This window comes from Seriola dumerili, unplaced genomic scaffold (genome assembly GCF_002260705.1).
Source record: "Seriola dumerili isolate Sdu_G_001 unplaced genomic scaffold, Sdu_1.0 BDQW01001195.1, whole genome shotgun sequence".
In the NCBI taxonomy this organism is placed as follows: Eukaryota; Metazoa; Chordata; class Actinopteri; order Carangiformes; family Carangidae; genus Seriola; species Seriola dumerili.
The window spans coordinates 40,028-65,577 of record NW_019175450.1 but is presented as its reverse complement, the minus strand read 5'-3'; the positions used below and the strand labels follow the sequence as shown (position 1 = coordinate 65,577).

Genomic DNA, 25,550 nt, shown 5'->3' with positions numbered 1-25,550 from the left:
CAAGCAATAGTAAACTATGACTGTAATTAATGTTTTTCATTATTTTTACAGTGGTTTTGTGTATGAAGTAAATACACATAACACCTGGAGCCCAATGTCCCATCTTCAAATTGTTTGATTTCTTTGACCGAGAGTTCAAAACCCCAAAATGTTCGTTAAAAAAAAAAAAAGACTGCAAATCCTCACATTTGAGAGGCTGGAACCAGAATGATTGGCACCTTTAATTGATCATGTCTGAACTGATCAATTTATCAATATAGTTTGTTTATCAACTGTTCATTTCAACGCCAAATCTTAATCACTAGAACTAGAGCAGATTTTACTTTAAAAAAAGCTAACTGACATAATTGGCAACTATTTGAATCAACATTTTGTATAAAAAAAAATAGATTTAATGGACAATAATTTCTAAACTAACATTTTAGTAATTTTTCCAAACAAACCCCCAACATCTGCTGCAACATGCTGCTTCTCTTGGTCTTGCATTACAGCAAACTGAATATTTCAAGTGTTGGACATCTCAGGTTCTAGGAGACTGTGATGGACATTTTACACCTTGAGTTGATGTGAAACAGCTAAAACAATTAATCATTTTATTGATGGTAATGATCTTGATTAGTTGTAACTAGGGCAGAAAAATCGAAATTGCCAAAATGGCCAAGTAGGATATCGAAATCGGAGGAGCTACAATATTTTGATTAAAAGGTCAAATGTGTCACACCATAAATGAATCAGTGGTGTTACAGAGATGCCCGGCCTACAAATCCTGTTCTACAGACATAAACAAACAAGCTTGTTTGGTACAAACCCCGCAAAAAATAAATAATTTGTATATTTTTTTTTCAGTGAAATGCAAAAACAACCTTTCCAACTGAAATCGTGACTCGTATGATTAATGTATGAATGATTTTTTTTTTGCATATCGTTCAGCCCTAGTTGTAGCCCTGCATCACTGTGCATCATGTCCCCGGCGTGCCACAAACAATGACAACAACTTGCATATAAAACATTTTATTTTCTATTACAAAGCATCTTTATTTCCATCATAAAAAACGTTTTGTGTTGTGAGGACTTTGTGCCTTCTATTGATAGCTGTGAGTTGATGTAACATTTAATAAAAATTTATTCTATATATTGTGACAAGCTCCCGGCAGTGCTTTCAAGAATAACTAAAGAAGAAGAATGCTGGAGCCTGAATTGTTATGGAAGCACTTGTATAAGATCAGGTGCATCACCCAAAACTTCAGTATCAAGTCAGAACAGGTGTATTTAACAGAACCTCAAGCTTTAGCAGGTTAGAGTTGGGGTAAGAGTGAAATTAGTGGAGGGAAGAACCGTTTAAGATCCGCACATGAGGCACTCGTCTCTGTTCTCCAGAGAGCAAACCATGGCTGCTGTGTTACGCTCTTTGATCTCCTGCTCTGAGGACTTGTCCGGCTGCGGCTCCTTCAGCTTCTCCTTGTTGAGGGTGAACTGGATGGGGTTGGCGGCGGGCTTCGTCCTCAGGTAGTACATTCCTGTCTTCAGACCCTGCGGTGAGGAGAAGAGAATATCAATACACACCGTTGTTGCATTCACAGTGGTTTGTTCTTCTGTTCTGATTTGTCCTGCAGGCGTCACTCACTTGTTTCCAGCCGTAGAAGTGCATGCTGGTCAGTTTGCCGTAGTTTGGCTCGGCGATGTGGATGTTCAGGGACTGGCTCTGGTCGATGTAGGCGCCACGGTCGGCGGCCATCTTCAGTATGGTCTTCTGGGAGATTTCCCACACCGTTTTATACAGCTGCTTCAGATCATCTGGAATCTCACCAATGTCCTGTTGAGATAAAAACAATCTGATCATTAAATGTTTAAGACAGAACAGTCACCACACCAGAGCAGCTACTAATTCGATAACGAGACAGTTTTGAGAGAAATGCCAAACATTAAATGGTTCCAGCTTCTAACACTTGAGGATTTTCTCCTTTATTTCAGCTAGTGGTTCTTGAGAGTGAACTGAACATTTGGGGTTTTGAACACGGTGCTGCAAATTACTATTTTATAGACAAAACGATTAATTGAGAAAATAATCTGCAGATTAATCAATAATAAAAGCAATCATTAGTTGTGGCCCTGCACAGTACAACTGCTATAATCGAATGATCGTTAGTGTATAAAATGTCAAAAAAATAAATAAATAAATAAAAAATTCCTCACTTTTGAGAACCAGCAAACATTTTGCTCTAATCATGAGGAAATCTGATGTGTTTGCTATAGTTACTCTGAAGCTCACGTGAGCAGATTTCTGTAAATGTAACTAAACAGAATAATGAAATCAGCATGATGTGACCCGGATGGTTACCTGAATGGATCCATTGTGAGCTATCAGCTGGTTCTTCATCTCCTCGTTCCACAGTCCTCTCTCCGTCAGGTCCTTGAGCAGATGAGGATTGACGATCTGAAACTCTCCGGAGAGGACCCTGCGGGTGTAGATGTTGCTCGTGTAGGCCTCAATAGACTCGTTGTTGCCCAGGATCTGGGCGGTGGAGGCTGTGGGCATCGGGGCCAGCAGCAGGCTGTTCCTCACGCCGTGCTTGGCGATCTTCTCCTTCAGCAGCTTCCAGTTGCACAGGTCAGTGGGCGTCTTCTCCCACATGTCGTACTGGAGGGTGCCCTTGCTGACAGGAGAGCCTTCATATGTCTCGTAGGGGCCGAGCTCGGCGGCCAGCTCGCAGCTCGCCTCCAGGGCAGCGTAGTAGATGGTCTCAAAGATGTGGATGTTCAGCAGCTGAGCCTCGGGGCTTTCAAAGGGGTGACGCATCAGGATGAAGGCATCAGCCAAACCCTGAACACCGATTCCTATTGGCCGGTGGCGCTTGTTGGACCTCTCGGCTTCAACCACTGGATAGTAGTTAATGTCTATGATCTTGTTCAGGTTCTTGACGATTACTTTAGTCACATGTGACAGCTTTTTAAAGTCAAAAGTCCGCTCAGGGGTGACGTACATGTTGAGAGCGATGGAGGCCAGATTACACACCGCCACCTCATCATGGCTGGTGTATTCAACAATTTCTGTGCAGAGGTTGCTGCATTTGATGGTGCCCAGATTCTGCTGGTTGCTCTTCCTGTTGCAGGCGTCTTTGTACAGCATGTACGGTGTACCAGTTTCTGTCTGGGATTCAATAATGGCATACCACACCTGCTGAGCCTTCACCACTCGCTTGACCCTCCCCTCCTTCTCATATTTGGTGTAGAGCTGCTCAAACTCCTCCCCCCAGCACTCGTCCAGCCCGGGGCACTCGTTCGGACACATCAGAGACCAGTCTTGGTTGCTCTCCACTCTCTTCATGAACAAGTCAGGGATCCACAGGGCATAGAAAAGATCTCTGGCCCTTTGCTCATCCTTACCCGTGTTCTTCTTCAGCTCCAGGAAGTCAAACACGTCAAAGTGCCATGGCTCCAGGTACATGGCGAAGGCTCCCGGTCTCTTGTTGCCGCCCTGGTCGACATAACGCGCCGTGTTGTTGTAAACTCTCAGCATGGGGACCAGACCATTAGAGTTGCCGTTTGTGCCAGCGATGTAGCTCCCTGTTGATCTGATGCAGCTGACCGCCACGCCGATTCCTCCAGCCGATTTGGAGATGAGGGCACAATGCTTCAGCGTGTCATAAATGCCTTCAATGCTGTCATCCTTCATGGCAAGCAGGAAGCAGCTAGACAGCTGTGGCCTGTTGGTTCCTGCGTTGAAGAGTGTAGGAGAAGCGTGGGTGAACCACTTCTCTGACAGAAGGTTGTAGGTCTCAATGGCTGCATCGATATCAGTTTTGTGGATGCCGACAGACACTCTCATGAGCATGTGCTGCGGACGCTCGGCCACTTTGCCGTTGATCTTCAACAGGTACGACCGCTCCAGAGTCTTGAAGCCAAAGAAGTTGTAGGAGAAATCTCTGTCGTAAATGATGGCCGAGTTGAGGCGGTCTTTGTTCTCAAGAACAATGTCGAGGGTCTCCTTGGAGATCATGGGGGAGTGTTTTTTATTCAGAGGGTTGACGTAGTTGTACAGGTCCTCCATCACGTCACTGAACACTTTCTTCGTCTCTTTGTGCAGGTTGGAAACGGCGATCCGTGCAGCGAGGATGGCGTAGTCGGGGTGTTTGGTTGTGAGAGTGGCGGCGATCTCAGCTGCCAGCGTGTCGAGCTCCACGGTGGTGACTCCGCTGTACAAACCCTGAATCACCTTCATGGTGATCTGGGCCGGGTCCACAAAGTCAGAGTTCAGTCCATAGCAAAGCTTCTGGATACGAGAGGTGATTTTATCGAACATGACGCGCTCTTGGCGTCCATCTGGAAAACAAAACAAATACACACTAAATCACCAGTGTCCCAAGTTGTCAGTCAGCAAAATGAAACTCAGAAATCAATAAAGATAAAAGTAATCGCTGGTTGAAAAATAATTCATGACAAATCCAGTGAAATCCCAGTCTGGACTGATCTTAGTCAAACAGGATGTTTCATCACTTTTCTTTTAGAACCAACACTTTCTAAATATTAATAAATCAAACTTTTTTTCTTTTTTCTTTTTAAACTCACTATTTTTTTGTATCATTTGTCATCATATTGAAGTAAAAATATCTTCCTTCCTTTTCATTTTTTTTTTTTTTAATCTTATCTTTTCCTGTTGTTTTAGAAATGTTTTTTATATCCCGAGTCTTGCTTCATCTTTTCAGAGACAAGTCAGTCGATTATTGTGAGGAATTCCTCTTTTGGACTTTTTTTTTGTTAAAGAAAAATGACAGATTTTGCTTCAATTGCTGACAATTGTGCGGTAGTTTTTGTTAAAGAACTGGTTTAAAACAAAGGGCTTGTAGTTGAGAACTCAGCTACTTGCTTTTCACACAGCATAATAAATTTCACATCTATAGCATTTTGGACAGTTAAATCAGACAAAACAAGACATTCAGAGATGTGACCTTGGTCTGTGGGTATTTTTCACTATTATGTGTCATCTTATTGACAAAACGAATAATTGATTAATCGAGAAAACAATCAACATACAGGCATATCTGCATAAAACATACAGGAAGGAATCCAAGCAACAGAAACTTAAAAATGAATACAAAAAAGTAGGTACAGTAATTAGATTAAACAATCAACAATGCTTCAACAATCAAATAAAACTAAAAATTGTTAAAATTATAAATACAGCTGAAAATAAGTGGGGGGGGGGGTTACATACACGGCCATGAGTTCACATAATCTTAGGGTTTTGTCTTATGGCGTGTAACTTTTCTCAGCGTTTTGTAATAAGTTTCAAATCGTTTTTCGAAGCTTGAAAACACCGGACAGACCTTTGTGTTTCCTCTTCATGACCAACCTGCAGAAGCTGAGCAAACTAATCAGCATCTCCTCGATCATAACCACGCTGAGGGCCACTGTGACATTCAGGTAGTACTGTATAACTTGGCTTTTTGGCGCCAACTATGACAAAGGCTCATTATGGCTGAGTCCATAAACAATAATTTCAATACAAAGCTGAAGCTGACGGACTCACAAAATTACATTGTGGTTCATGTCAACGTCCACGTGGATGAGCAGGTAACTGACGCTGCTTCGCCGACTCAAGCAGCGCCTGTGAGTTTCGGTAGTATGATACAACACCTGATCCTAAAGACTGGTAGATCCGCATTACTGACAGAGTTAGCAATGAAGCTAGCTGAGGCCCGAGTTGCTCTGCTCCAAAACAACAAAATAAACTCCTCACCTCGCTTGATCACATGCATACTGGCACGGTGTGGTGTTACTCGTCTCCCAAGAAATTAGCAGCTCTCCGGCTACACGTTCAGTGTCTCCTCGCTGTCACGATGTGCGGCTGAACACGGTGTCCGTCCACCCTCACAAAAGAACGCGCGAATGACTCCAGAAAATCCCGCTAACGTCGTATTTGTACGGAAGACGTCACTAATGACCAGCAGAGAGCGATATGCTGTTTGACTAATCAGAGGCAAGAGTACACGGGACTTCATGTCCGAGGACCAATCAGAAGAGTTTAGAATGTCATAATAGACTGTTAGAATCTGTCAGCTTCCGCATCTGTTCTTCAAATGTGGCGGGACAGAGAAGTAGGTCATGTAAATATTAGGATAGGATGTGCAGTTTTAGTGAGCACTAGCTCATGTAGGGAATTAAATAAGTACATCGACCTGCAAAAAAAACATTTTACAGTTAACTCAGTAGAGTTGGTAATAAAATAAGTAAAGCCAGAGCCAAATATTTAACTTGGAGCAAAATCAAGATGTAAAGGCAGAGGTTATGGGATGGAGATCTTAAAGGTTGCGTCAAATCCAGCAAGAATCAGGAGTGGGGAATCATAGCCAAGAAGTTTCACAAGTATCTGATCAGGACTGAATTAAATTGATCTCCACGCCACATTGGGAAGAATCCAAGCAGAAATTGCGATGTCGTGTTGTCTTTGTCTGTCCTAAATATGTAAATAAAAGACAGTTAACGACGATCAAAAGGGATTGAACACGTAAAATAATCCTGACAAACAGCTCTGGAAATTCACTCTTGAGACATGTCTTCACAAGACACAGGGCTGCCAACAGGGATATGTTAATTCTGTAACACTACAGTGGGTGGCGATAATACTCCACCCGGTTGCAACCCGCCATTATAAGAAGTTTTGTTCTGATGCAAGATTAAATTAAATAAACCATACTTATGTTTTTATACATTTTTTCTGAACTGCATCCATTATTACAAGTACTCTCTCAAGAAAAGCATCAAAACAAATACTTATTCCTAAAAACTAAAGCCAGGGAACAGAGAGGAGAATGATGCAATGATGTGCATGGTTGTGTAAAGGGAGGGGAAGTTTAAGAAACAAGATTATAGAGACACATAGTATATTATTCAAGAAGGGTTAGATCGAGGGCAGCTGGACTGAAGACGTTTCATCCAAGAAGCTTCTTCCGTTCTGACAGACTGCTGAGGAGACACATGTATTTAGATACCAGATATATTCAGTTTACTATCATGTGTCACCAATAAAAGCATCAAATAGCTGACTAACAGCTGTAGCTTTAATAATAAATAAAAACAAAAACAAAACAAAAAAAAACTTTTTTTTTATATGACTGTAGTTTGTACTCCAATTCAATAGGTGGCGTTATTGCAGTACAAAGCTTTTTCTTCAACCACAATTAAAAACACAGGAGAAGTTTCGCCATTTGATCAGAGACTATGCTAAACTGTCCTATAATGTGAAGGCGTAAAATTTGTACATTTTTTACTCGGAGGTCTGCACCACAAGAGTTATACACGTTTGCTGCATGGTCACTTTGATGCAGTTTTCCCATTAGCTGCTGTTACTGGATATAAAATGAGTTTAAGGCAGGGTGAAGAGCTGCTGCTCCATGAACAGCAGGAGCCAGAGAAACCCACAGAATGAATGTTTCTGTGTATCCTGGATTAACTGGATCAAAGAAGCACTTAAATCAGTCATGTCTGCTGAGGAGTCGGCTGCTGGGAGACTGGGACCTCAAAAGACAGACTAAAAGCGAAGGATGAATCATTATGTTGAAACAGGACTGTTGCAAACACAGACTGTTTCCCCCGACTCAGCTTAGTTTAGCCTCCCCTCGACTTCCTGTGTGAATTTCCCTCCTGCGTTGGGCAGTTTCCACACGTCGCCCTAAGGACTCACTGAGCCCCAGTAAAAAGACACTGTATCTCCAGTCATGTCCAGGTCCAGTCGACGGTACAAGCCTCTGCAGCAGAGCAACGGCAGCGGCTCTTTCCCTAGCTGTGACCGGGTTCGGATGCCCCGGGCCCGGGTACTGCTGTTCTGTCTCCTCGGGTTTCTGGTGCTAGCGGTGGTGCTGGGAGTCTACCTGTCCAACGACACAACCAGTGGATACGTGAACCGCCTGCCCACCGCGGATCTGACCAAAGACAGGGTAAGAGTTATGACTGAAAAATAAATAAGGTGTGTTGTTGTCTTGCCTTTTATGTGACGTTTCACAATAACCAGATTCAGTGGTGGAAGGTACATTTAATCAAATACTGCACTTAGTTGACTTGAGTATTTCTATGTTCTGTTACTCTATGCATCTACTCCACTACATTTGAAAGAAAAACACTGCTTTTTACTTTACTGCATTTATTTTATTGTACTACTGTTAAATTTATTTTAACCAGCTAAAATGTGAAATATGTACACACACATACACAAACATATATAACACAAACACACACATATATATATATATATATATATATATATATATATATATATGCATCTGTAATACTCCAGTTGCATAATGTGATTCTGCATAATAAGTACTTAAAGCACAATTTGCTGTTAATTCTTGTGCAATTTTACTTAAGTAACATTTTGATTGTAAAAGGTTTACTTGCAATGGAGTGACTTTACCTCAAGGTAATTGCTACAACTGACCAGATACAACAGGTGTTAGTGGTGACATAACTGAACTATAAGTTTTGACTCAATGATTGTCTATTCAGAATAATACAGTTTATTTATTTTTATTCATGAAAACCACTAGCCAAAGTTCTCTAAACCGAACTGACAAAAAAAGGATACAGGATTAAAATCAACAAGGCAGAAACCAGTAAAACAGAAGACACAAATCTAAAATGTGCATTTTATGATACATAAGATGTCAAGCATGAAATACATATGTACATACATACAAAAATGCACAAGTTAATTGATAAAAAAGTAGTTTTAATAAGTGATTTTTAGATTTAGATTGAGTGTAGTAGTTGTTATTTTCCTCAACAGTTCTTTTCCTCCCTCTACTGTTTAGTGCTGTGACCATCAGTTGAATAATTGATTACTAAGTTCACAGAAAATGAATCATTGTAGCAAGCCAGTCACTGCCCAGCTTCTCCAGTGTGAGCATAATGCTGCTTGTCTTGGTTTTATATTAGCATAAATTCTATTGGGGTGTATTCGGGTTGGTTGGATAAAATAAACAATGTGAATATATCAGTCTGGGCTGAAGTCTGTGACATTTTTCACCATTTCCTGAAATTTTCTTGCCTAAATGATACCTCTAAAACATTTATTGAAAAATTACTCAATAGTGAAAATAATCGCTATTCGTAGCCCTACGTAGTACTATTACTCTTCTGTTTGTTTGTGTATTTTGGATGTGTCGAGGTATCAAAGAGTACAGCAGGGACAATATTCATTCAGCAACTTAAAGTCACTGTAGCTGCCCAGGTGTGCCACTTCTCGCTGATCACATGTCTCACTTCACTTGGTTTTGATGTTGTTTATCAGTCCCACGACTGCTCTTCTTTACTTTTTAGTTGAGTCAATATCATTCATATAGCCCAACATCACAAGTCAGAATTAGCCTCAAAGTAATTTATAATCACCAGGACAGGAGCTGCAACCACACAGCAGTGTTATGACAATTGATTGATCGTCTGATTATTTTCTCAATTAATAATTTTGTCTATAAAAATTTCAGAAAATATCGAACACTGTCCATCACAGTTTCCCAGTCTCTTGAACTACATGTCCAACCAACAGTCCAAAAGTGAAAGACGCAAAGTTTATTATTGCACATATTAAAAAAAGTATCATATGAAGATCTTGAAGTTTGACAAGGTGGGACCTGGAGTTATTGGCTTTTTTGCTTGAGAAATTATTCCAATAATTAATCAAGCATCAAAACAGAAGCCAATTTTTTCTGTCAACCAACTTTTCGATTAAATGACCCACACAGGATATCAGTCCTCAGTTGAGATAAGCATGAACTCTACAAAATAAAACCTTAAACAGGGACAAAAAGGAGAAACCTCAGGGTGTAAACAGAGTATAGATATACCAATTATATTATGGAGTAACAGAATGACAACATTAGGTAAGTAAGGACCAAATATACAGTATATGTAGAATAAGGATCAGAGGAGAAGTCAAGCAGTTCTGCACCATAAAAACCTAAAAAGAGGACAAACCCTTACGTTCCATTTTCAGTGCTGTTACTTCACCTCCTGCCCTTTTCTTTATTCACAGCACACGCTGTTCCTCTTCCCACATCAGCTTTTTCATCATTGATCTTGTCATCTCTCTTGCAGTTATCCCACAAACCCAGTAAGTGCTCTCCAGCTCAACTCCGCCGCCTGGCCTCTCAGGTGGACGGGACTCGTCTGTGGGAGACTCACCTGAGGCCCATCCTGATAGAGAGGCTCCCAGGGACACAGGGCAGCCTGGCCGTACAGCAGGTGTGTCTAAAACTTGAATAGGTTCATCTTTGATGCACATTCACTCTCTTTGTTTCTTTCCCTCATCTTTAATCCGACCTCTACTTGCTCCACTTCAGCACATCACCTCCACCCTGTCCTCGCTGTCTGCTGGCTGGTCCATAGACCCAGACTCCTTCAAGTCTCCAACCCCTAGAGGCCCGGTCACCTTCACTAACATCGTTGCCACTCTGGACCCTTCAGCCCCTCGGAGGCTGCTCCTGGCCTGCCACTATGACTCCAAGGTCCTGCCTCCCGACCCCCATGCGCCAGAGAAGGTGTTTCTCGGGGCCAGTGACTCGGCAGTGCCCTGTGCTATGATCCTGGAGCTCGCCACTTCTCTGGATGCCCAGCTTAGATCATTCAAACAGCAGGTGTGTGTTCAGATGTGTTTTCACACGTGTGTGCTGTCATCTTGGCAGTTGGAGCAGATGCTGACAGATTAGTTTCCCATTTGTTCGATCCTTTCCTGTGCTCCCTCCTATAACAAAGAGTAAAGATCTGAGCTGCTGACGAGTATTTTCTTTCTTCTTTTTTCCCCTCAGACCCTCATTTTGTCCCTCTGCCTTGAGGCTGCAGTATAGGATAAAAAATGCTGACTCTAGGCCCCTGTATTGAATGCAGCAGTCATCTGTATATAGCAGTGTCTCTCCAGAGGCTGTGCTTTATGTAGTTACTGTAGGAATACACACATACTTGCATACACACACTGCGACAACACTGCAGAAAGAGAAACTGGCTTCAGTTGCTTGCTTTTTGTAAAGTGCATTTTAATGAGAATTTGCTTCTTTCCCGTATAGAAACTTCCAGTCTCCCTTCAGCTCGTGTTTTTTGACGGTGAGGAGTCGTTTGAAGAGTGGACGGCCACGGACTCGCTGTACGGCTCTCGCCACCTGGCTGAGCGGATGGCCAACACGCCTCACCCCGCAGGCTCCTCACACACCACCATGCTCCAGGCTGTGGTGAGGAAACTGTGTTGCTCTGTACAGAAATACACGTCCTCCATGGTCATTCCTCACACCCTGATGCAGACACATGCTAAATTATGTATGATCAGGCTGAATTTAGCAGAAACACACTGCCCATTTTAAGCTCAATAGCTGGAGCTCAGTCATGGTTAATGGCTAAAAATCTGTAAATGTACTATGATTAAAAGGAAATTCAATATTCAGTACCCATTTCCAACTACTGACTGCTGTCTTTTGACTTTCAAATCTCGCCCTAGGACCTTTTTGTGCTGCTAGACCTGCTCGGCGGTCCTGACCCACTGATCGCCAATCACTTTGATAACACGGCACGCTGGTTTGATCGTCTGATTGCTGCAGGTAGGTACTGGCTGTGGCTTTATTGTGAATATTTAAATCCCTCGCTGTTGTATTCTCTCACTCTGCCTTCACGCCTCTCTCTCAGAGAAGAGACTCCATCGACAGGGCCTCTTGACATCTCACCCCTCTGAGCAGACGTACTTTAGGAAGGATGTTTATCTTGGACCTGTCCAGGACGACCACATCCCCTTCCTTCACAAAGGTGAGTGATAACACCAGGTGGGTTTCTCTCCACCTGTTTTTAATGTACATTTTAAAGCTTAAAAATATCACAAATAAAGTGTTTATGCCTGGCTTAGGTGTGAAGGCTGGTGTATTGAGAAAAGCAAAATGTGACAAAATGGAATGTAAACAGCAGATCTGTGTGGAGCGATATGATGTGGAGTTTGTGGAGCATTTTTCCACCATTTGAAGTTTGACTGGCGCCCTCCTTTTCAGCTGATTCAGTCCCATTTTATTAGATCGGATTTTATTGAAATTTGGTTAAGATTTGCGCTACATCTGGGTGGAAACCTGGATACAAACAGCCACATAATTCACGATCAGTCCAGTAGCCTGCTCCTGTAGAGCATGCTTCCCCTCCTCACCAGGGAGGCAGCCCAGGTGCTCATCCAGTCATTTGTCATTGTCTGTTTGGACCAATGCAGCGTCTGACACCAGATCTCTGCAGCTAGTCCAGAATGCTGCTCTGTTCAGCCTCTTCAGTTTTCCCACACCACTACCCTTCTCTGTTCATTACACTGGCTTCCCTTTTTCAGCTCACATTCAGTTCAGGACTGTGGTGCTGGCCTAAAGTTCACTGAAGGGAGCTTAGGCTGTTGGTGAGACAAAACACATATAGAGACAGAGACATCACAGTGTGCTTGGAGAAATTTAATGGCATTTTTTTTCACAATTAACGATTTATTGAGAAATCGAGAAAATAATTGGCAGACTACTCAACATTGAAAATAATCGTTAGCTTCAGCCCTAATTCAGTCCACCTTCCTTCATGTATAAATCATCAAATCATGATGTTTAAGAAGGTGGAACCACAAATACTTAGCATATTTACTTTAAAAATTATGAAAACAATTAGTTAATTATCAGAGGAGCTGTAGATTAATTTTCTTCTCCACTTTCCTGATTGATGAACAAATTGAGAAAATTTGTTCCCGGAGTCTAAAAACTAAAATGTTTTTTGGGATATATACAGTATGTCCTAAGTATATTACACATGCTGTCAGTCAGCATCACTACTTTCCTCTTTCCTCTCCATCCGTCCATATAGGTGTCCCTGTGCTACATGTCATTGCCACTCCCTTCCCACAGTTCTGGCATACGCTGGACGACACAGAGGAGAACATGCACCGTCCCACTGTAGAGAACCTGACCAAGATCATGGCTGTGTTTCTGGCTGAATACCTGGGCTTCTGAACACAAAACACAAACATTAACAGATGTTAGAGGTGAAGGTCCACACAGCTGTCACCTGAAACCCTCTGCTCACTGTTACCCTGTTCTGGAGTACTAGTGCTGTTTATCTCACTGGTTACGAATAAAGGACCAGGTGCACAAGAGGAGACCCCGATGAAATGAACTAAATGGAACTGGGATACCAGCTGAACTTTGCCAAAGACTTGTCCCTGCTGGTCCGGTTTCCTTGTTTTCATTTAATGAATGAGTTGGAGGCCCTTCTCCAACTGTCTGGGAATGTGAAGTGGATACAGAGTCTTAATTAAAATTTTATTGTAATGGCTAATGAGCACGGTACCTGAGGGGAACCTGGGAAATGTGTTTGTGATTTCAAAAGCCCTCTAAATTAATACTTTTGCTTAATTCCTGTTAAAACAAAATCTTAGCCTTATCCATATTATTAATCATTGATTACTATTATTTACCCCATTAATATGATTGAGATGCACTACTGTCTTTTTAATAACAGACTTCACAATCAGTTGAGCTCTCTGAGCTGCTGTGAACACTGTTCGTACAGTGAAAATGGTGACAGCTAGGTCATTTCTGTGAATAATCTTCATTTTATCTTCACATGAGTGAAGCTCCTCTTGGCCTTACAACCTGCTATTATTAATGGCTAGCTATATTATGTGGCTGTACTGCACAGTTTGTGTCTGTGTAATGATATTAGAGTGAAAAGCCAATGAATGTGATTTTACACCAAGGTGTAGGGAAAAGTCAGCAATAAAGTTTTAATGGTTTCAGATTTTGATGCACCTTTGGGAAGTCAAAACACAAAAATGCTGATGAACATTTTACCAGCTTAGTCTCATCTTTCCTTTAACCAGATGAAGAACATGATTGTTATAAATGTCTTGATACCATGTGGGAACATAGTGTGTAAGGATGAGTGAGAGACTTTCCAATGTGTGTCGATCCTCTGCAGGGCTTTGCAGCACATCTGTGAACTGGTATGTTGAATTTAAATCCAGCCATATGTCGCTTACTTTTAAAGTCTGTCTTATATTGTGTTCTATGTTTAAGTCAAGGTACAATGTCTGCTGAGTCATGTTTTGGTAATAAAACTTTACTTGCAAAATGTTTGTTTTACTGAGAAACCAGGCTTTAAATTCAAGAAGGAGCAAAACAATGTTTTATATTGTATTGTAATGTAATATACTTGTCAAAAAGAAACAACCAAGTAAGAGAAGTGACCATTTAGACATCTGAAGGGCTGATTTAGATGAAGCCTTCACACATATGATGTAGAGGAGGTGGTGGGTGAGAGAGGGGTGGAGGAGGTCTGTAGTGTTGGGGATGGGGGCTGCCTGGAGGTGACAGGTCATTGTCAGAGGAAAGGTAGACTTCTCCTGAGGGTCCTCCAGAGCCAGCTGTTTGGAAACTGAAGGTAGAGCTGAAAAACATAAAAATAGTGGGAGAAAATGACATTTTAATATATTTCACAACACACTGTTAAACATTACATCAGGTCCCTAATTTAACCATAAGAGGGTGCTGTTATATGTAAAAACGGAATAAAACAACAGGCTACCAATGTGTACTCTGTTGTCAGTTCATTAGGTACACCTAGCTAAAACTAAGTTGAACAGAAACAGCTCTCAGTGTAATGTAATGCAGTTCAGCAGCACAACAAAGTGCATTCTCCAAAAGCTGAATTAACACCTCAATTTCAGTAAAAACTGAACAGGACTGTTGTATTTGACTGCAGTAGTTTCAGGTGTATGTATGTGCAACAGAAACTTCCTCTCATTTTGTACGTGTAAAGTTCAGGTTGCTGTAAGATCAGACGGAACTGGAAACACGGTTCTCTTGTATGTGCTTTACAGATGTTCAGGTGGTGTAAAGACACCCAAACCATAATACTTCCACCACCTGCTGTGTTCTCAAATAGGAGAACCACAGAACAATGACACAATAAATTAATGAATAAATAACTGTGCTGTGCGTAATATAATTCTGACAGTTATTGCTCTTTATTTCCATTGGGTCCCCAATGAAGAAATGGTAACTTTCCCCTAAACCGTGGCTTGATCAACCCCCTGAGTGTCCCCGGGGCAAAAGTCTGTTGCTGGTTCCCTTCTGATGCCCACTATACATGGCAATGCCTTTCATTTCCCAAAACGTGGTGGACTTTATCGACTCCTGGTCAATTTTATGTAAATTCGAGCTGTGACGTTTTTAGGCACGTGATTTTAATTAGTATTGATTAATGTGCACATTTTGTTTGTGACTCGAGACTGTCTTCAAACGGCAAGGATTAGTTCGTGTCTTCAGGTTGCGGTGAGTCCACATAAACTACCTACCTCATTACGTTTACCTGTTGTTCAGTCATGTCAACTCTAGCTACTGCAAAGGACAGCATTCAATCATTAACATGAGACGGTTTCCGACCCCGTCACTGACCCGGTAACGTCGGTGGTTCGGTCCCTCTGCCTGCGGTTCTTGAACCAGTTGCTGACCTGTGTGGTTGTCAGGCCGGTGGCCGCTGAGAGCTCCCGCTTCTCCCGGGTGGAGGGATACTGTTTATCACGGTACCACTCCCGGAGGATAATCCGTGATTTTTCCTTTTAAAAAGCAAATTAATCAAGTGAAAGCTGAAGGCTATTACATCACAAATATTTTGTCTCAATCACTTGGTTATTTTGTCTCTTTATAATCGATTTGTGATTGATTTGTTTTTTTGTTTTTGTGTGTGTGTGGCCATTTTTTTTCTTTGTGTAGCCATTTTGTATCTCTTTGTGGTTGTTTTATGTATCTTTGTAGTTGCACCTTGGGTCCCTGGGTCTGTGCCCAGTAGACACATTCAGATTCAGATTAGTGTATGTAAGCTATCACTAAAAAAAACTGAAATACCCTTTGAAAGTAGGCTACCTATGTGTAAAGTAGGTGTTGCCATTCAATATTTATTCATGATGAGTTGTTATGTTGTAACCTGGTCAAAGCCCTTCAAGCAAGTGTAAACACTTTTGATTGTTTCCACCATTGTAACTTTCTCAGTGGTGGAAAATCAGATGCTTAACTAAATTAAGAATAGTGATAGTGAAGTGAGAAAAAGTGCCTTACAAGTAAAAGTCCTGTATTGTACTTGATGTAAACCTTAATCTACAACTAACCTCTTAGAGATGGATCATATGTTTTTCCCGTAGTCTGAACCTGCAAAGTAACTCATTTTACCCCAATTAGAGATGTCAGACAAATAGTAAAGAGTAAAAGATTCTCCACTGAAATACAGTTAAGTATAAAGTAACATAAAATACTTTTAAAAAAATATAAGTGCTGCAAAAGTGTGCTTGCAGTGTGTACCCTACTTGAGTAAATGTAAACAGTTACTTTATATTGCAGGTCTTTCCAGTCTGCCTCTTTCACAACTAATCAAAATTCAAAAGTTGTATAGACGTCTAACTATCTTGTACAATGTAGTGCATACCAGAAGGCTAAATAACAGTTGGGGAGCACTTTGGGATAATATAAATTGTGTCTACCTTGAAGCAGTAGTTAGTCTCCTCTCCGTCCCAGATGGTGTGTGGTAGAGGAAACCTTCGTCTCACACGATACTTCCCCACAGCTCCCAGGGGTTGGCCCCTCTGCCTCTCAGCCTCTATGTAGTGGGCTTGGAGCCAAAGCTGCTGTAGCAGCGGGTGGCTGCGTGGGGAGAAGGGGAAGCCCTCCAGCAGGGTGTAGAGGTCGGAGAAGTGCCCCTGGTGAAAGGCCACTGCGGCTTTAGCCTTCAGCACACTCTCCAGCTCCCCAGGGCATGGGGAGGAGGAGAAGGAAGGAGCAGGAAGAGTCCGGAGAAAGCCAGCAAGATGATCCATGCAACCGCTCTGCAGTAGGACCTCGCAGACACAAGCCACCTGCTCTGCTGTGAAGATCATTGCTGTGGAAACTGGATGGCAGCCCAAAGTCTGTGTGAGGATATCTTCTAACAACCTCTCTTAATATCAAGTTAAAACTGAAGAGAGCTGAAGCCTCTGTGGAGCATTATGGCTTGCATGTGTGTTTACCATTACTCATCATCATGCCCTGGCAGAATCAAATCATAGGTAACCTGAGACCATCAGGGTTATAACAACACCCCATACATCCCTCTCTCTCTTGTACAAACACATGTGTACACACCCTCACACACATTTTGGACCTTTGCTATACTGGCATTCACCCAGTGAGAAAGAGAGCACGACGGTTTCACTGTGCAGGAAGAAAATGCATTTGAATAAAATTTTCTTGCCAAATTATAAGCAAACTCCTCTGACAAATAGTTTTACTGCTTGCAGTAATTCACACTCATAACAAACACATAACCAGTTTGTAAATGTAGTTTATTACAATATCATATAATATAAAAAAATAGAATGCATTTGAATACAAAAATGAGAAAACAAGAACCTTGAATGACAGACACAAATGATCCCTTTCAGAACTATCAAAAAAAGTCGATCAAAATACAATATCTTTGGTTAAATCTGGAGTCATATACATTATGTGTCAGGAAGGAGAGTAAAAAACAAATCCCACACTACAAACAAACAGGACTAAAAATGTGCATAGGCCCTCACAGGCTTTGATGTCAACATACTTTGGTAAGAAATGGCTCATATAAACAAAACACAAGCTACCATATTTTACATATATAAAGAGCACATTTCCCTTTACCCTTAACTAATTTAAAAGTTCAGTAAAATTCAGACTAAAATTGATTTGTCCAAGCTATTTCATTATCTACCCAAAGAACACTGGGAACAAATTACCTTAAAATTTATTACTATGGGGGTGACCTATTTAAAAATGAGTATTAATGACCTAATGATCGATTTAATACCTGTAGTCTGAGATTGTAAAACCTCAGTTTGCACAACAATGTGACCTTCCAAGTGAAAATGAATATCATTTCCTATCAGCCCCCCCCCCCCCGCCCAAGGACTCATTTTCTTTCAGTTAAAACTAAAAACTGATTGATACATGCTTTAAATAGATTAAATGTACAAAAGAGACAAACAACAAACATACTAAGAAAAAAAAACACATAGGCCATTATTGTAACTAGATGCGATACTGAAGTATATTTTTGTGTACCATAATTGGTCAAAGATTTGACCGCTACCTGTTTTATGACAGTAGAAAGCTCATACAATGACAAGTATTATAGGTTTAAATTGAAGGAGCTATTCCATCAATTTACAACAGATTTTATCAGGAAATCAGTATTCTGTTTTCTGATTTACCTCTTTAGCTGTTCTTTCAAGTGGGGATTATTACAGTCCAATTAAGAAATATGAGTCGTACCACTGTCATAACAACATGGCAGCGCAGCGTAAACATTGTGTGAATGAAATGTGCAAAATATACAAAAAGAGGAGATAGAGCTTTGACTGCGCAACCAAAACTGTCACATTATGTTTCACTGGAGATCAAACAGATACAGAAATGTTGGTGTTTGTAAAACCTCAAAACATTTTTTCAAAAACATCAGACCTGTAAGCTTTAAAATAAGGCACTTAACAATATCAACGGACAGAGATTTCAGATGCATTTGACAACAAATGTCACTTAGTGGGATCACAGCAAACGTTTTAGTGTAACGCACTGTCATGCTTCATTTAAAAGCTCAGTATTTCAAAGCTCCTTTTTCATCTCCCAAGTGCACTGGCTTTTTGAGTCAGCCATTGTGCTACTTAGTGTCCTATAAAGTACTAAACATGCATTGCATAGAGTATAAACCCTTTTATTTCCTGTGGTATCTTTTTACTGATGTGGGGCAGCATTCTCACTAGAAAACTGCAGAAACTAACAGTTTTCTGATAAGATGGAAGTAGGCTGCATGTTTTAACCCAGACTTCAGTAACGTGTAGTAATAAAACACTGTATTGCCCTCGAAGCTATGATGTAATAATAGTGGAGGCAAACTAATTTCAGCTGATTCACATAAAGCTCAACTGCCTCAACTCACTTCTGTTTGAGAGGAATATAATCCTCACTATGTTCCTGGAGTGTTAGTTGAACAATATGTTCAGGCTGTGAAAAACAACCAAACCAAACTCCTAAATCTCTTAAATTCTGGAGAGGCAGGCAAATATTTCAAGATTTGTCCATTAGCCAGATAGTCCGGTGTATAGTTATTGTGGTGGATCCTCAACGAACTGCTTCTACTGCCAGAAAAAACCTTAGGCATCTTCTTCTAAGGACAGCTGAACCTGGCAGCAGTTCACAAAACTGCAAAGACAATCTGAGAGACTTGGCAAAACCATGACACCTTGTATAATATAGTTTTTTTTTTTTTTTAACACCAGGACCTGGAACTGGGCCAAGCAGACTAATCTGTGTTAGTTCTTTTGTCTGGATATAATAAAACAGGTAAGGCACATACGGATTTTAGTTAAAAAAAAAAAAAAAAAAACCTCTGGAACGCAAAATTCTCAGCCAAAAACAGAAATAGTCTGATCTTGAACCAGCAGGTGAACATCCCATTTAACCCTGCCCATCTATGTGAAATAGAGCAGCAGGGGGTTTGTATCAAAAGTGCCAGCTCAGGCCCTACTGAGAGAGCATCATTGTACATGATTAGAAGCTCAACATGTTGGAAAAGACATTTAAGTCTTTGAGGGATGACAATATGGAACAAAATCTTTCAGATCAATTAAAAAAAAAACCTACTGTGTGTTTTATCATTTTTGTTTTTCAAGGCATGGAGTTGCTACATAGGGACTACAAGCCCAGCTCATCATCCACAGGGACAGACTGGAGCTGAGTAAGAATCTTGGAGTCCCCATCCATGTCCTCTGGATTCCCCAGTGGTGAACTGGCTTCCACATCCTGCTCCAGAGAGGAGCTTCCCAGAAGCAGCGACTCTCCTCCAGGGAGGCCTAACAAAGCCGGGTCTACAGGTAGGTCCCCCTTGCCGCGGACATCAAACAGAGTTAGACTGGCTGAAGTGGAGAGGGACACAGGGCTCCATGCTGGTTGGGACAATTGGGTGTTGGGTGTGACTCCACTATACATGGGACTGAGGGTGAGCATGCTCTCTGGGGTGAGAGTGTTTGGCGTTGTGGGGATGACCGAATGGTCCAGCGTATGAGGGGAGGGGACGGCAGATGTCTGGCTTGTTGTGGCCCCAGTCTCTGGAGCACAGTATGGTGGAGACGAGTTGATGAAGTTCAGAGGAGATGATGTGAGACCACTGGGGGTTGGGCCTGAGGTGGTTGAAGGGTGGGAAGCCACAGGAGGAATGGAGGGAGTGAGAACGGAGCTCAAGCCATTAGCAGGGATAGATGAAGTCTCTGGGACTGGTTTCAGGGGCAAACTGGTGAGTTGAATGCCTGCTGGGATGGTCAGAATCAGCTTGCCTTGCTGGACACTCAGGTAGGGGCTTCCACCAAGGAGAAGGTTACCTACAGTGGTGACAAATGATAAATTGACAGCAATCAAGATTGTGCACCAACATTCAAACAAAAGGCACAACACTGTATGTAGCAACTTTATCAGCACCAATACAGCTCTTTACTACGTATACTTACAGGCAGCAAATTCATTTACAGACCAATACTTATATTGACATGTATTTTTCACAATTAACATTTTCTGTAAGAAAAAATCGTCAATCAGGTTATTTATTATTAGCTTAAAAAATGAATGCTGTGTGCATTACAACCCGTTCCTTTCCTTGAGTTTCTATAGTTACTGATGCTCTATTGTTTCGCATAAGAACATGTTTCCTTGGTGTGTTACATGTTATGGATAAAATAATATTTTACAAACAAAACTGACAAATATTCATAGAAAATGATACGGCTGAAACAATTAGTTGACTAATCAGATAACAGAAAATTAATTGACTATTTTGATATTGTTCATTTTTTTAAATGCCAAATATTCTCTTGTCAGCTGTGAGTGTTTTCTGCTTTTCTTTGTCTTATATGATAGTAAACTGAATATATGTAGATTTTTTTAGATCAAATTTCAGACGTGAGAGGCTGGAGTAGTTTTGCTTGAAAAATGATGAAAACACTTAATCAATTGTTGGTTAATATTCTGTCAGTCTACTAATCGTTTCAGCTCTGCTTGCTACATTTGCAAATATCTAATAAATTCAGTGTACCTGGAGGAGCAGAGGGCAGCTGAATGATCCCAGAGTTGAGGAGTTGCACACCAGGGGCCATGCTGGTTGGGGGACCCACGCTCTGAATGGGCCTCAGCTGGTTTATCCTGAGAGGACCCTGTGCAACCGCTCCAGCTGCAGGAGCTGAAGTCAGAATCTGTAAAGGCACTCCAGCAGAGGGGATGGAGAGAGAAGGACTGGCAGGTACCACTTGGGGGAAAGAGATGGTGGAGGACGTTTGGATGGAAGAGACTGGGACCAGCTGAGGCATGGAGAGTGGGACTAACTGTGTTGGTGTGGTGCCTTTGGCCTGGGGGACTGGAACTACTTGTGTTGGGGAAGAGATGGAAATAACCTGCGGAGCCTGGATTTTGTTTGGTGAGGAGTTTGTGGTTTGATCCCCCAGTTGGTGTGCCATTCGCTGTGGCAGCTGATTGTTGTTAAGCTGTGAAATAGAGACTATGTTTGCGGCACCTTCAGGCAGAGTTGTTGAAGCATCCTGTTGCTGCTGCGCCAGTCTGGCGCCTGTGTTCACTGTCTGGGGGCTTTGAAACTGAGGAGCTGGTGAGGTGAGGGGCGATACTGGGACCAACTGAGGGCACTGGGACATCTGGGCTCCTGAGGAGTGCTGGACCAGCTGGGATACTGGTATACCCTGGATGGAAGGCACAACCTGGGGCAGAGAGAAGACCTGAGGGGTGGCACTGCTGGAGGAAACTACAGAGCTAGGAGAATTTAACTGGGAGCCAGCAGTGGCAAAGACAACATACTCCCCTTGTTGACTGGGGAGAGGAACAGCAGAACTGGAGATAACCATGCCTGCAGATGACATAGAGGCTGGGAGGGTGAGGGACTCCTGGGTGTTTTGTGTCAGGACTAGCGAGGGGAGGCTGTTTGGAGAGGACAGAGTTGGTGAAGAGGGGGATAAAGATGAAGAAGAGGAAGATACTGTCTGGCTGTTGCCCTCTGATTCAGGCATACCGATGTAATCCATTGCATTGCCACTGTCTGTCTTGGTTTGCAAAGGAAGAGAGATTATGGATGGAGGGTTTGAGACTGGTGTGTTGTTAGTACCAAGAACAACTGCTGGAAGACTGCTTGTCTTGGCCTCCATGGCTGAAACCTGCTCTGCCACAGAGACTGTCTGCTGTGGCTGCTGCTGCACACTGATACTAGATTTGGTTATTACCTGAGCCCCGTTCAGTATCAAAGGAGAGCTGGCTGTAGCAGGACTCAGTGTAACTGTCTGGCAATCGCCCAAGCTCAGCCCGTTAATTATGACACCGGCACCAGCACTGGAGATCAGGGAATTCCCATTGAGGAGTAATGGCTGAGAGGCTGTGAGGAAGCCACCGGACCCGTTGAGGATGAGCTGGCCTCCTGTGCTACAGGGGACTGCAGAGAGAGAGATGATGGAAGTTGTGGAGCCAGCAGCCTCCTCTGGTTTGTCGGGGGTGTCGTCCATGGCGGTGGCCTCATCATCAGTGCTGTGGTTCCCATCAGACTCACTGAAATGGAGGAAAAAGAAATTAGCCAAATAAGAGGGAAATGTGTGTGGTTTTAGAGTACCAGGCACTGGGATAAATCCTTTCATCTGTGCTCAACATGAACACATTTTCTAATCCTTTTCATGCTTTGATGACATCGCCACCTAATAACAATGACATTAGGTGGTAGAGCAATTAAATTATCTATTTCAAATGGGGAACGTAAACTGGAAATGAAACATTTTTGCAGGTTTAGAGTCAAATTAACAGTCAAAGTTTTCTTCTAGTTTGCCCACCTGTGTGTTGAGTAGATATTTCAGTGCTTAACTTATAGTGTGCTGACAAAGATACTAGCCATTCACCATTGTTTTTAATCATTCACTCTCTTTACCATCCTATCTACAAAACAACCATATTCTGCAGTGGATCACTATAAAGCTCTGTCTGTGCTGGTAGGAAGACAAAGCCGGATCAGATTCCTAGAAACTCCTTTATGGCCTATACTTGGTTAATGTTTGTTGGGAAGTGTAGCATCCTGGTCGTTCATGCAGATCCACCCTTTGCTAGACTAGCACGAGCCCTCAAACCTGATTTGATAAATCTACTTTTTCTCTCTCTTATCTCCTCACAATTTGCCCCCTCCCCCGTGCTTGGTGAAATAATCGCTGTAAAGCTCTTAGATATCAGTCTGTGTGATTTCTTACCACCCCCACCTCCCATAGTATCAGCTCCTTTCTCTTAACCTGGGTCACCCCAGCTCTGCAGGCCCTAGGCAGCAGTGCAGGCTTTCAGGAAACTTGAGCCATGGTGGGCGCCTTGATCTCACATTTCATAACAAAGCAACATGCTCTTGGTCTCAGACCTGAGTGGCTTCACTGCTGTCAAAAGTCAGCTCCAAAGTCCATCTTATCACTCAATTCAATGCTTTTTCTTGATAGTTTTGTTACTTCAAGTTTCAATGTGTACATAGTCCTTCAATGCTACCCTGAGTAGGCCTGCAGGCTTTGTTTACCATTCAGGTTTGGTCTGCCAGTTTCACTGACTTTTCTGTGTGATCCTCCACAACACAAAGTAACATGTTGCTCTAAGAAGAAAAAAAAAGAAAACTTCAAGGCAGCTGCCGCCTTCAATATGACTGATTTCATGAAAACCTAATCTAAACGACTTGATAAATGCAATAATTGAAATGTTTCCAGTGTTGGCGGTCTTGCCTTTTGCTGTGGGTCCCGGACGGGGTCCTGTCCCTCTGCCTGCGGTTCTTGAACCAGTTGCTGACCTGTGTGAGGGACAGTCCGGTGACTTTGGCCAGGTTTTTCTTCTCGTCCGGAGTGGGGTACCTGTTGCTCTTGTAGCACTCCTTCAGGGCATTTCGTGACTTCTCTTTGAAACAGTACACGGTCTCCTCCCCGTCCCAGATAGTTTTGGGCAGGGGGAACTTCTTCCTGAGCCGGTACTTGTCCACGGCGCCCAGGCTGCGGCCCCGGGACCTCTCCGCCTCCTTGTAGCGGGCTTTCAGGTACAGGTCCTGCAGGAACCCATGGTTAGACGGATGGAAGTCGTGACTCTCCAGGATGGCGTAAAGCTCCTTGTATTCTTCACGGTGGAAAGCCACCAGTGCCTGGGCCTTCAGCAGGGTCTCGTTGCCACGTAGCAGCTCGGACGAAGGAGGTATGGTGGAGAGAAATCTCCACAGGCGATCCACATTGCCCGCCTGCAGAAGGGCCTCGCAGAGACATGATACTTGGTCAGTGGAAAAACTCAGAGCCGACTTTTGGAAACTTTGGAGTAATTGTTCCGAAACTTGGACGGGATCTTTTTCTTCTTTGACCTCCGTTGCCGTTGGCTCCTCTGGGCTATTCTCAGATTGTTCTGTAGACTCCAAAGACAAGGAAGCCATTTTTACTTTAACTTTTTTTCCACCAGTAGTTCCTCCTCCTCTCTCCCTCCCTCCCTCCCTCCCTCCGCAGCGCTGCGCTCGCTCCCATTCTCCGCCAGCCGACCAAACCATGAATGTGCCTGCAAACTACCAGCTGTCACGCCCCTTTCCCGACCTAATAGGGGCCTACAGTGTCTTTGTCAAAGGTACTTACACTAATCTTTATATGTTCGAATAGCATATTATTTAGACATATTTCTTTCATAAATTACCACTTTTCAAATAATGCTTTTCACTGCTGTTGAATAAAACTTGCTCAATGGCAGTAATATGACATTTCACAAACATCTGACTAACGAAGAGTATAGAGATATTTAATTTGAGTAAAATAATCAATATTTTGAGGTTAAAATACAAGAAAAGGTCCCACAGTCATGATTTTACTTAAGTAAAACTACACCTCTTTGCAGCAAAATGTACCTGCCTAAACAAAGAGCTGACAGAAAATCAAATATCCTGATATATATATCAGAATATTCAAATATTTCAGTCACACTTCAAGCAAAAATACCAAACATCCTCTGGTTCCAGCTTTTTTAATGTGAGGATTTGTTGTTTTTCTTCGTCATTTGTGACAGTGAACTGAATATCTTTGGGTTTTGGACTGCTGGTCAAATAAATCATGGAATTTGAAGACACCCTCCTGGGCTCTGGGAAATTACAATGAGATCTTTTAATGCCTTGCTGACATTTTACAGACAAAATGATTCATCGATTAGTTGAGAAAATAATTAGCAGATGATAATAGAAAATAATCATTAATTGCAGCCCTGAATACAAGTACTTATCATGTGGCAGAATAGCCCCTGTCAGAGTTATTATTGGATTATTACTGATGCATTACACTGTTGGCAGCATTTTGATGTTACAGCTGGTGGAGGCGAAGTTAATAATAGCTACTTTATATACTGTTTATCTAAAACAATGCATCATATTTATACATGGATATGTTTTGTATATAAAATCCTCATCTGCAAAGTAACTAGTAACAACAGCTG

At 42.2% G+C, this 25,550-nt stretch overlaps 4 protein-coding genes across 4 annotated transcripts; 1 reads left to right on the top strand and 3 right to left on the bottom strand.

Moving 5' to 3' along the window:
- Positions 1–995: 995 nt before the first annotated feature.
- On the bottom strand, positions 996–5,874 carry LOC111238155 (ribonucleoside-diphosphate reductase large subunit). The gene is made up of 4 exons (XM_022767559.1): positions 5,738–5,874; positions 2,339–4,320; positions 1,625–1,813; positions 996–1,530 (listed from the first exon to the last, which is right to left on the bottom strand). The coding sequence occupies exons 1-4, from the start codon at positions 5,754–5,756 to the stop codon at positions 1,339–1,341; spliced, it is 2,382 nt and encodes a 793-aa protein (XP_022623280.1). The 5' UTR covers positions 5,757–5,874; the 3' UTR covers positions 996–1,338.
- Positions 5,875–7,195: 1,321 nt separating this feature from the next.
- Positions 7,196–14,107, top strand: qpctl (glutaminyl-peptide cyclotransferase like). The gene is made up of 7 exons (XM_022767519.1): positions 7,196–7,934; positions 10,090–10,236; positions 10,335–10,628; positions 11,055–11,216; positions 11,480–11,579; positions 11,665–11,781; positions 12,850–14,107. The coding sequence occupies exons 1-7, from the start codon at positions 7,716–7,718 to the stop codon at positions 12,993–12,995; spliced, it is 1,185 nt and encodes a 394-aa protein (XP_022623240.1). The 5' UTR covers positions 7,196–7,715; the 3' UTR covers positions 12,996–14,107.
- Positions 14,108–14,255: 148 nt separating this feature from the next.
- Positions 14,256–16,971, bottom strand: LOC111238127 (homeobox protein SIX2-like). Its single transcript, XM_022767524.1, has 3 exons — positions 16,520–16,971; positions 15,441–15,601; positions 14,256–14,430 (listed from the first exon to the last, which is right to left on the bottom strand). Exons 1-3 carry the CDS (start codon positions 16,910–16,912, stop codon positions 14,256–14,258), a joined length of 729 nt encoding a protein of 242 aa, XP_022623245.1. The 5' UTR covers positions 16,913–16,971.
- A 2,490-nt stretch (positions 16,972–19,461) lies between these two features.
- On the bottom strand, positions 19,462–24,513 carry LOC111238123 (homeobox protein SIX5-like). The gene is made up of 3 exons (XM_022767518.1): positions 23,828–24,513; positions 21,130–22,637; positions 19,462–20,422 (listed from the first exon to the last, which is right to left on the bottom strand). The coding sequence occupies exons 1-3, from the start codon at positions 24,511–24,513 to the stop codon at positions 19,740–19,742; spliced, it is 2,877 nt and encodes a 958-aa protein (XP_022623239.1). The 3' UTR covers positions 19,462–19,739.
- Positions 24,514–25,550: the final 1,037 nt, after the last annotated feature.

What these genes read in the sequence shown, in the direction of transcription:
- LOC111238127 (XM_022767524.1), bottom strand. Translation starts at nt 16,912, where the DNA reads ATGATCTTCACAGCAGAGCAGGTGGCTTGTGTCTGCGAGGTCCTACTG. An exon ending in AGACTAACTACTGCTTCAAG is followed by an intron (nt 15,602 to 16,519) that starts GTAGACACAATT and finishes GCTTTTTAAAAG; the next exon opens with GAAAAATCACGGATTATCCT. An exon ending in CGAACCACCGACGTTACCGG is followed by an intron (nt 14,431 to 15,440) that starts GTCAGTGACGGG and finishes TATGTTTTTCAG; the next exon opens with CTCTACCTTCAGTTTCCAAA.
- qpctl (XM_022767519.1), top strand. Translation starts at nt 7,716, where the DNA reads ATGTCCAGGTCCAGTCGACGGTACAAGCCTCTGCAGCAGAGCAACGGC. An exon ending in GCAGCCTGGCCGTACAGCAG is followed by an intron (nt 10,237 to 10,334) that starts GTGTGTCTAAAA and finishes GCTCCACTTCAG; the next exon opens with CACATCACCTCCACCCTGTC. An exon ending in TTAGATCATTCAAACAGCAG is followed by an intron (nt 10,629 to 11,054) that starts GTGTGTGTTCAG and finishes TTTCCCGTATAG; the next exon opens with AAACTTCCAGTCTCCCTTCA.
- LOC111238123 (XM_022767518.1), bottom strand. Translation starts at nt 24,513, where the DNA reads ATGGCTTCCTTGTCTTTGGAGTCTACAGAACAATCTGAGAATAGCCCA. An exon ending in TCCGGGACCCACAGCAAAAG is followed by an intron (nt 22,638 to 23,827) that starts GCAAGACCGCCA and finishes CCTCCATTTCAG; the next exon opens with TGAGTCTGATGGGAACCACA. An exon ending in GCTGCCCTCTGCTCCTCCAG is followed by an intron (nt 20,423 to 21,129) that starts GTACACTGAATT and finishes TCACCACTGTAG; the next exon opens with GTAACCTTCTCCTTGGTGGA.
- LOC111238155 (XM_022767559.1), bottom strand. An exon ending in CTCACAATGGATCCATTCAG is followed by an intron (nt 1,814 to 2,338) that starts GTAACCATCCGG and finishes TTATCTCAACAG; the next exon opens with GACATTGGTGAGATTCCAGA. An exon ending in ACTTCTACGGCTGGAAACAA is followed by an intron (nt 1,531 to 1,624) that starts GTGAGTGACGCC and finishes TCCTCACCGCAG; the next exon opens with GGTCTGAAGACAGGAATGTA.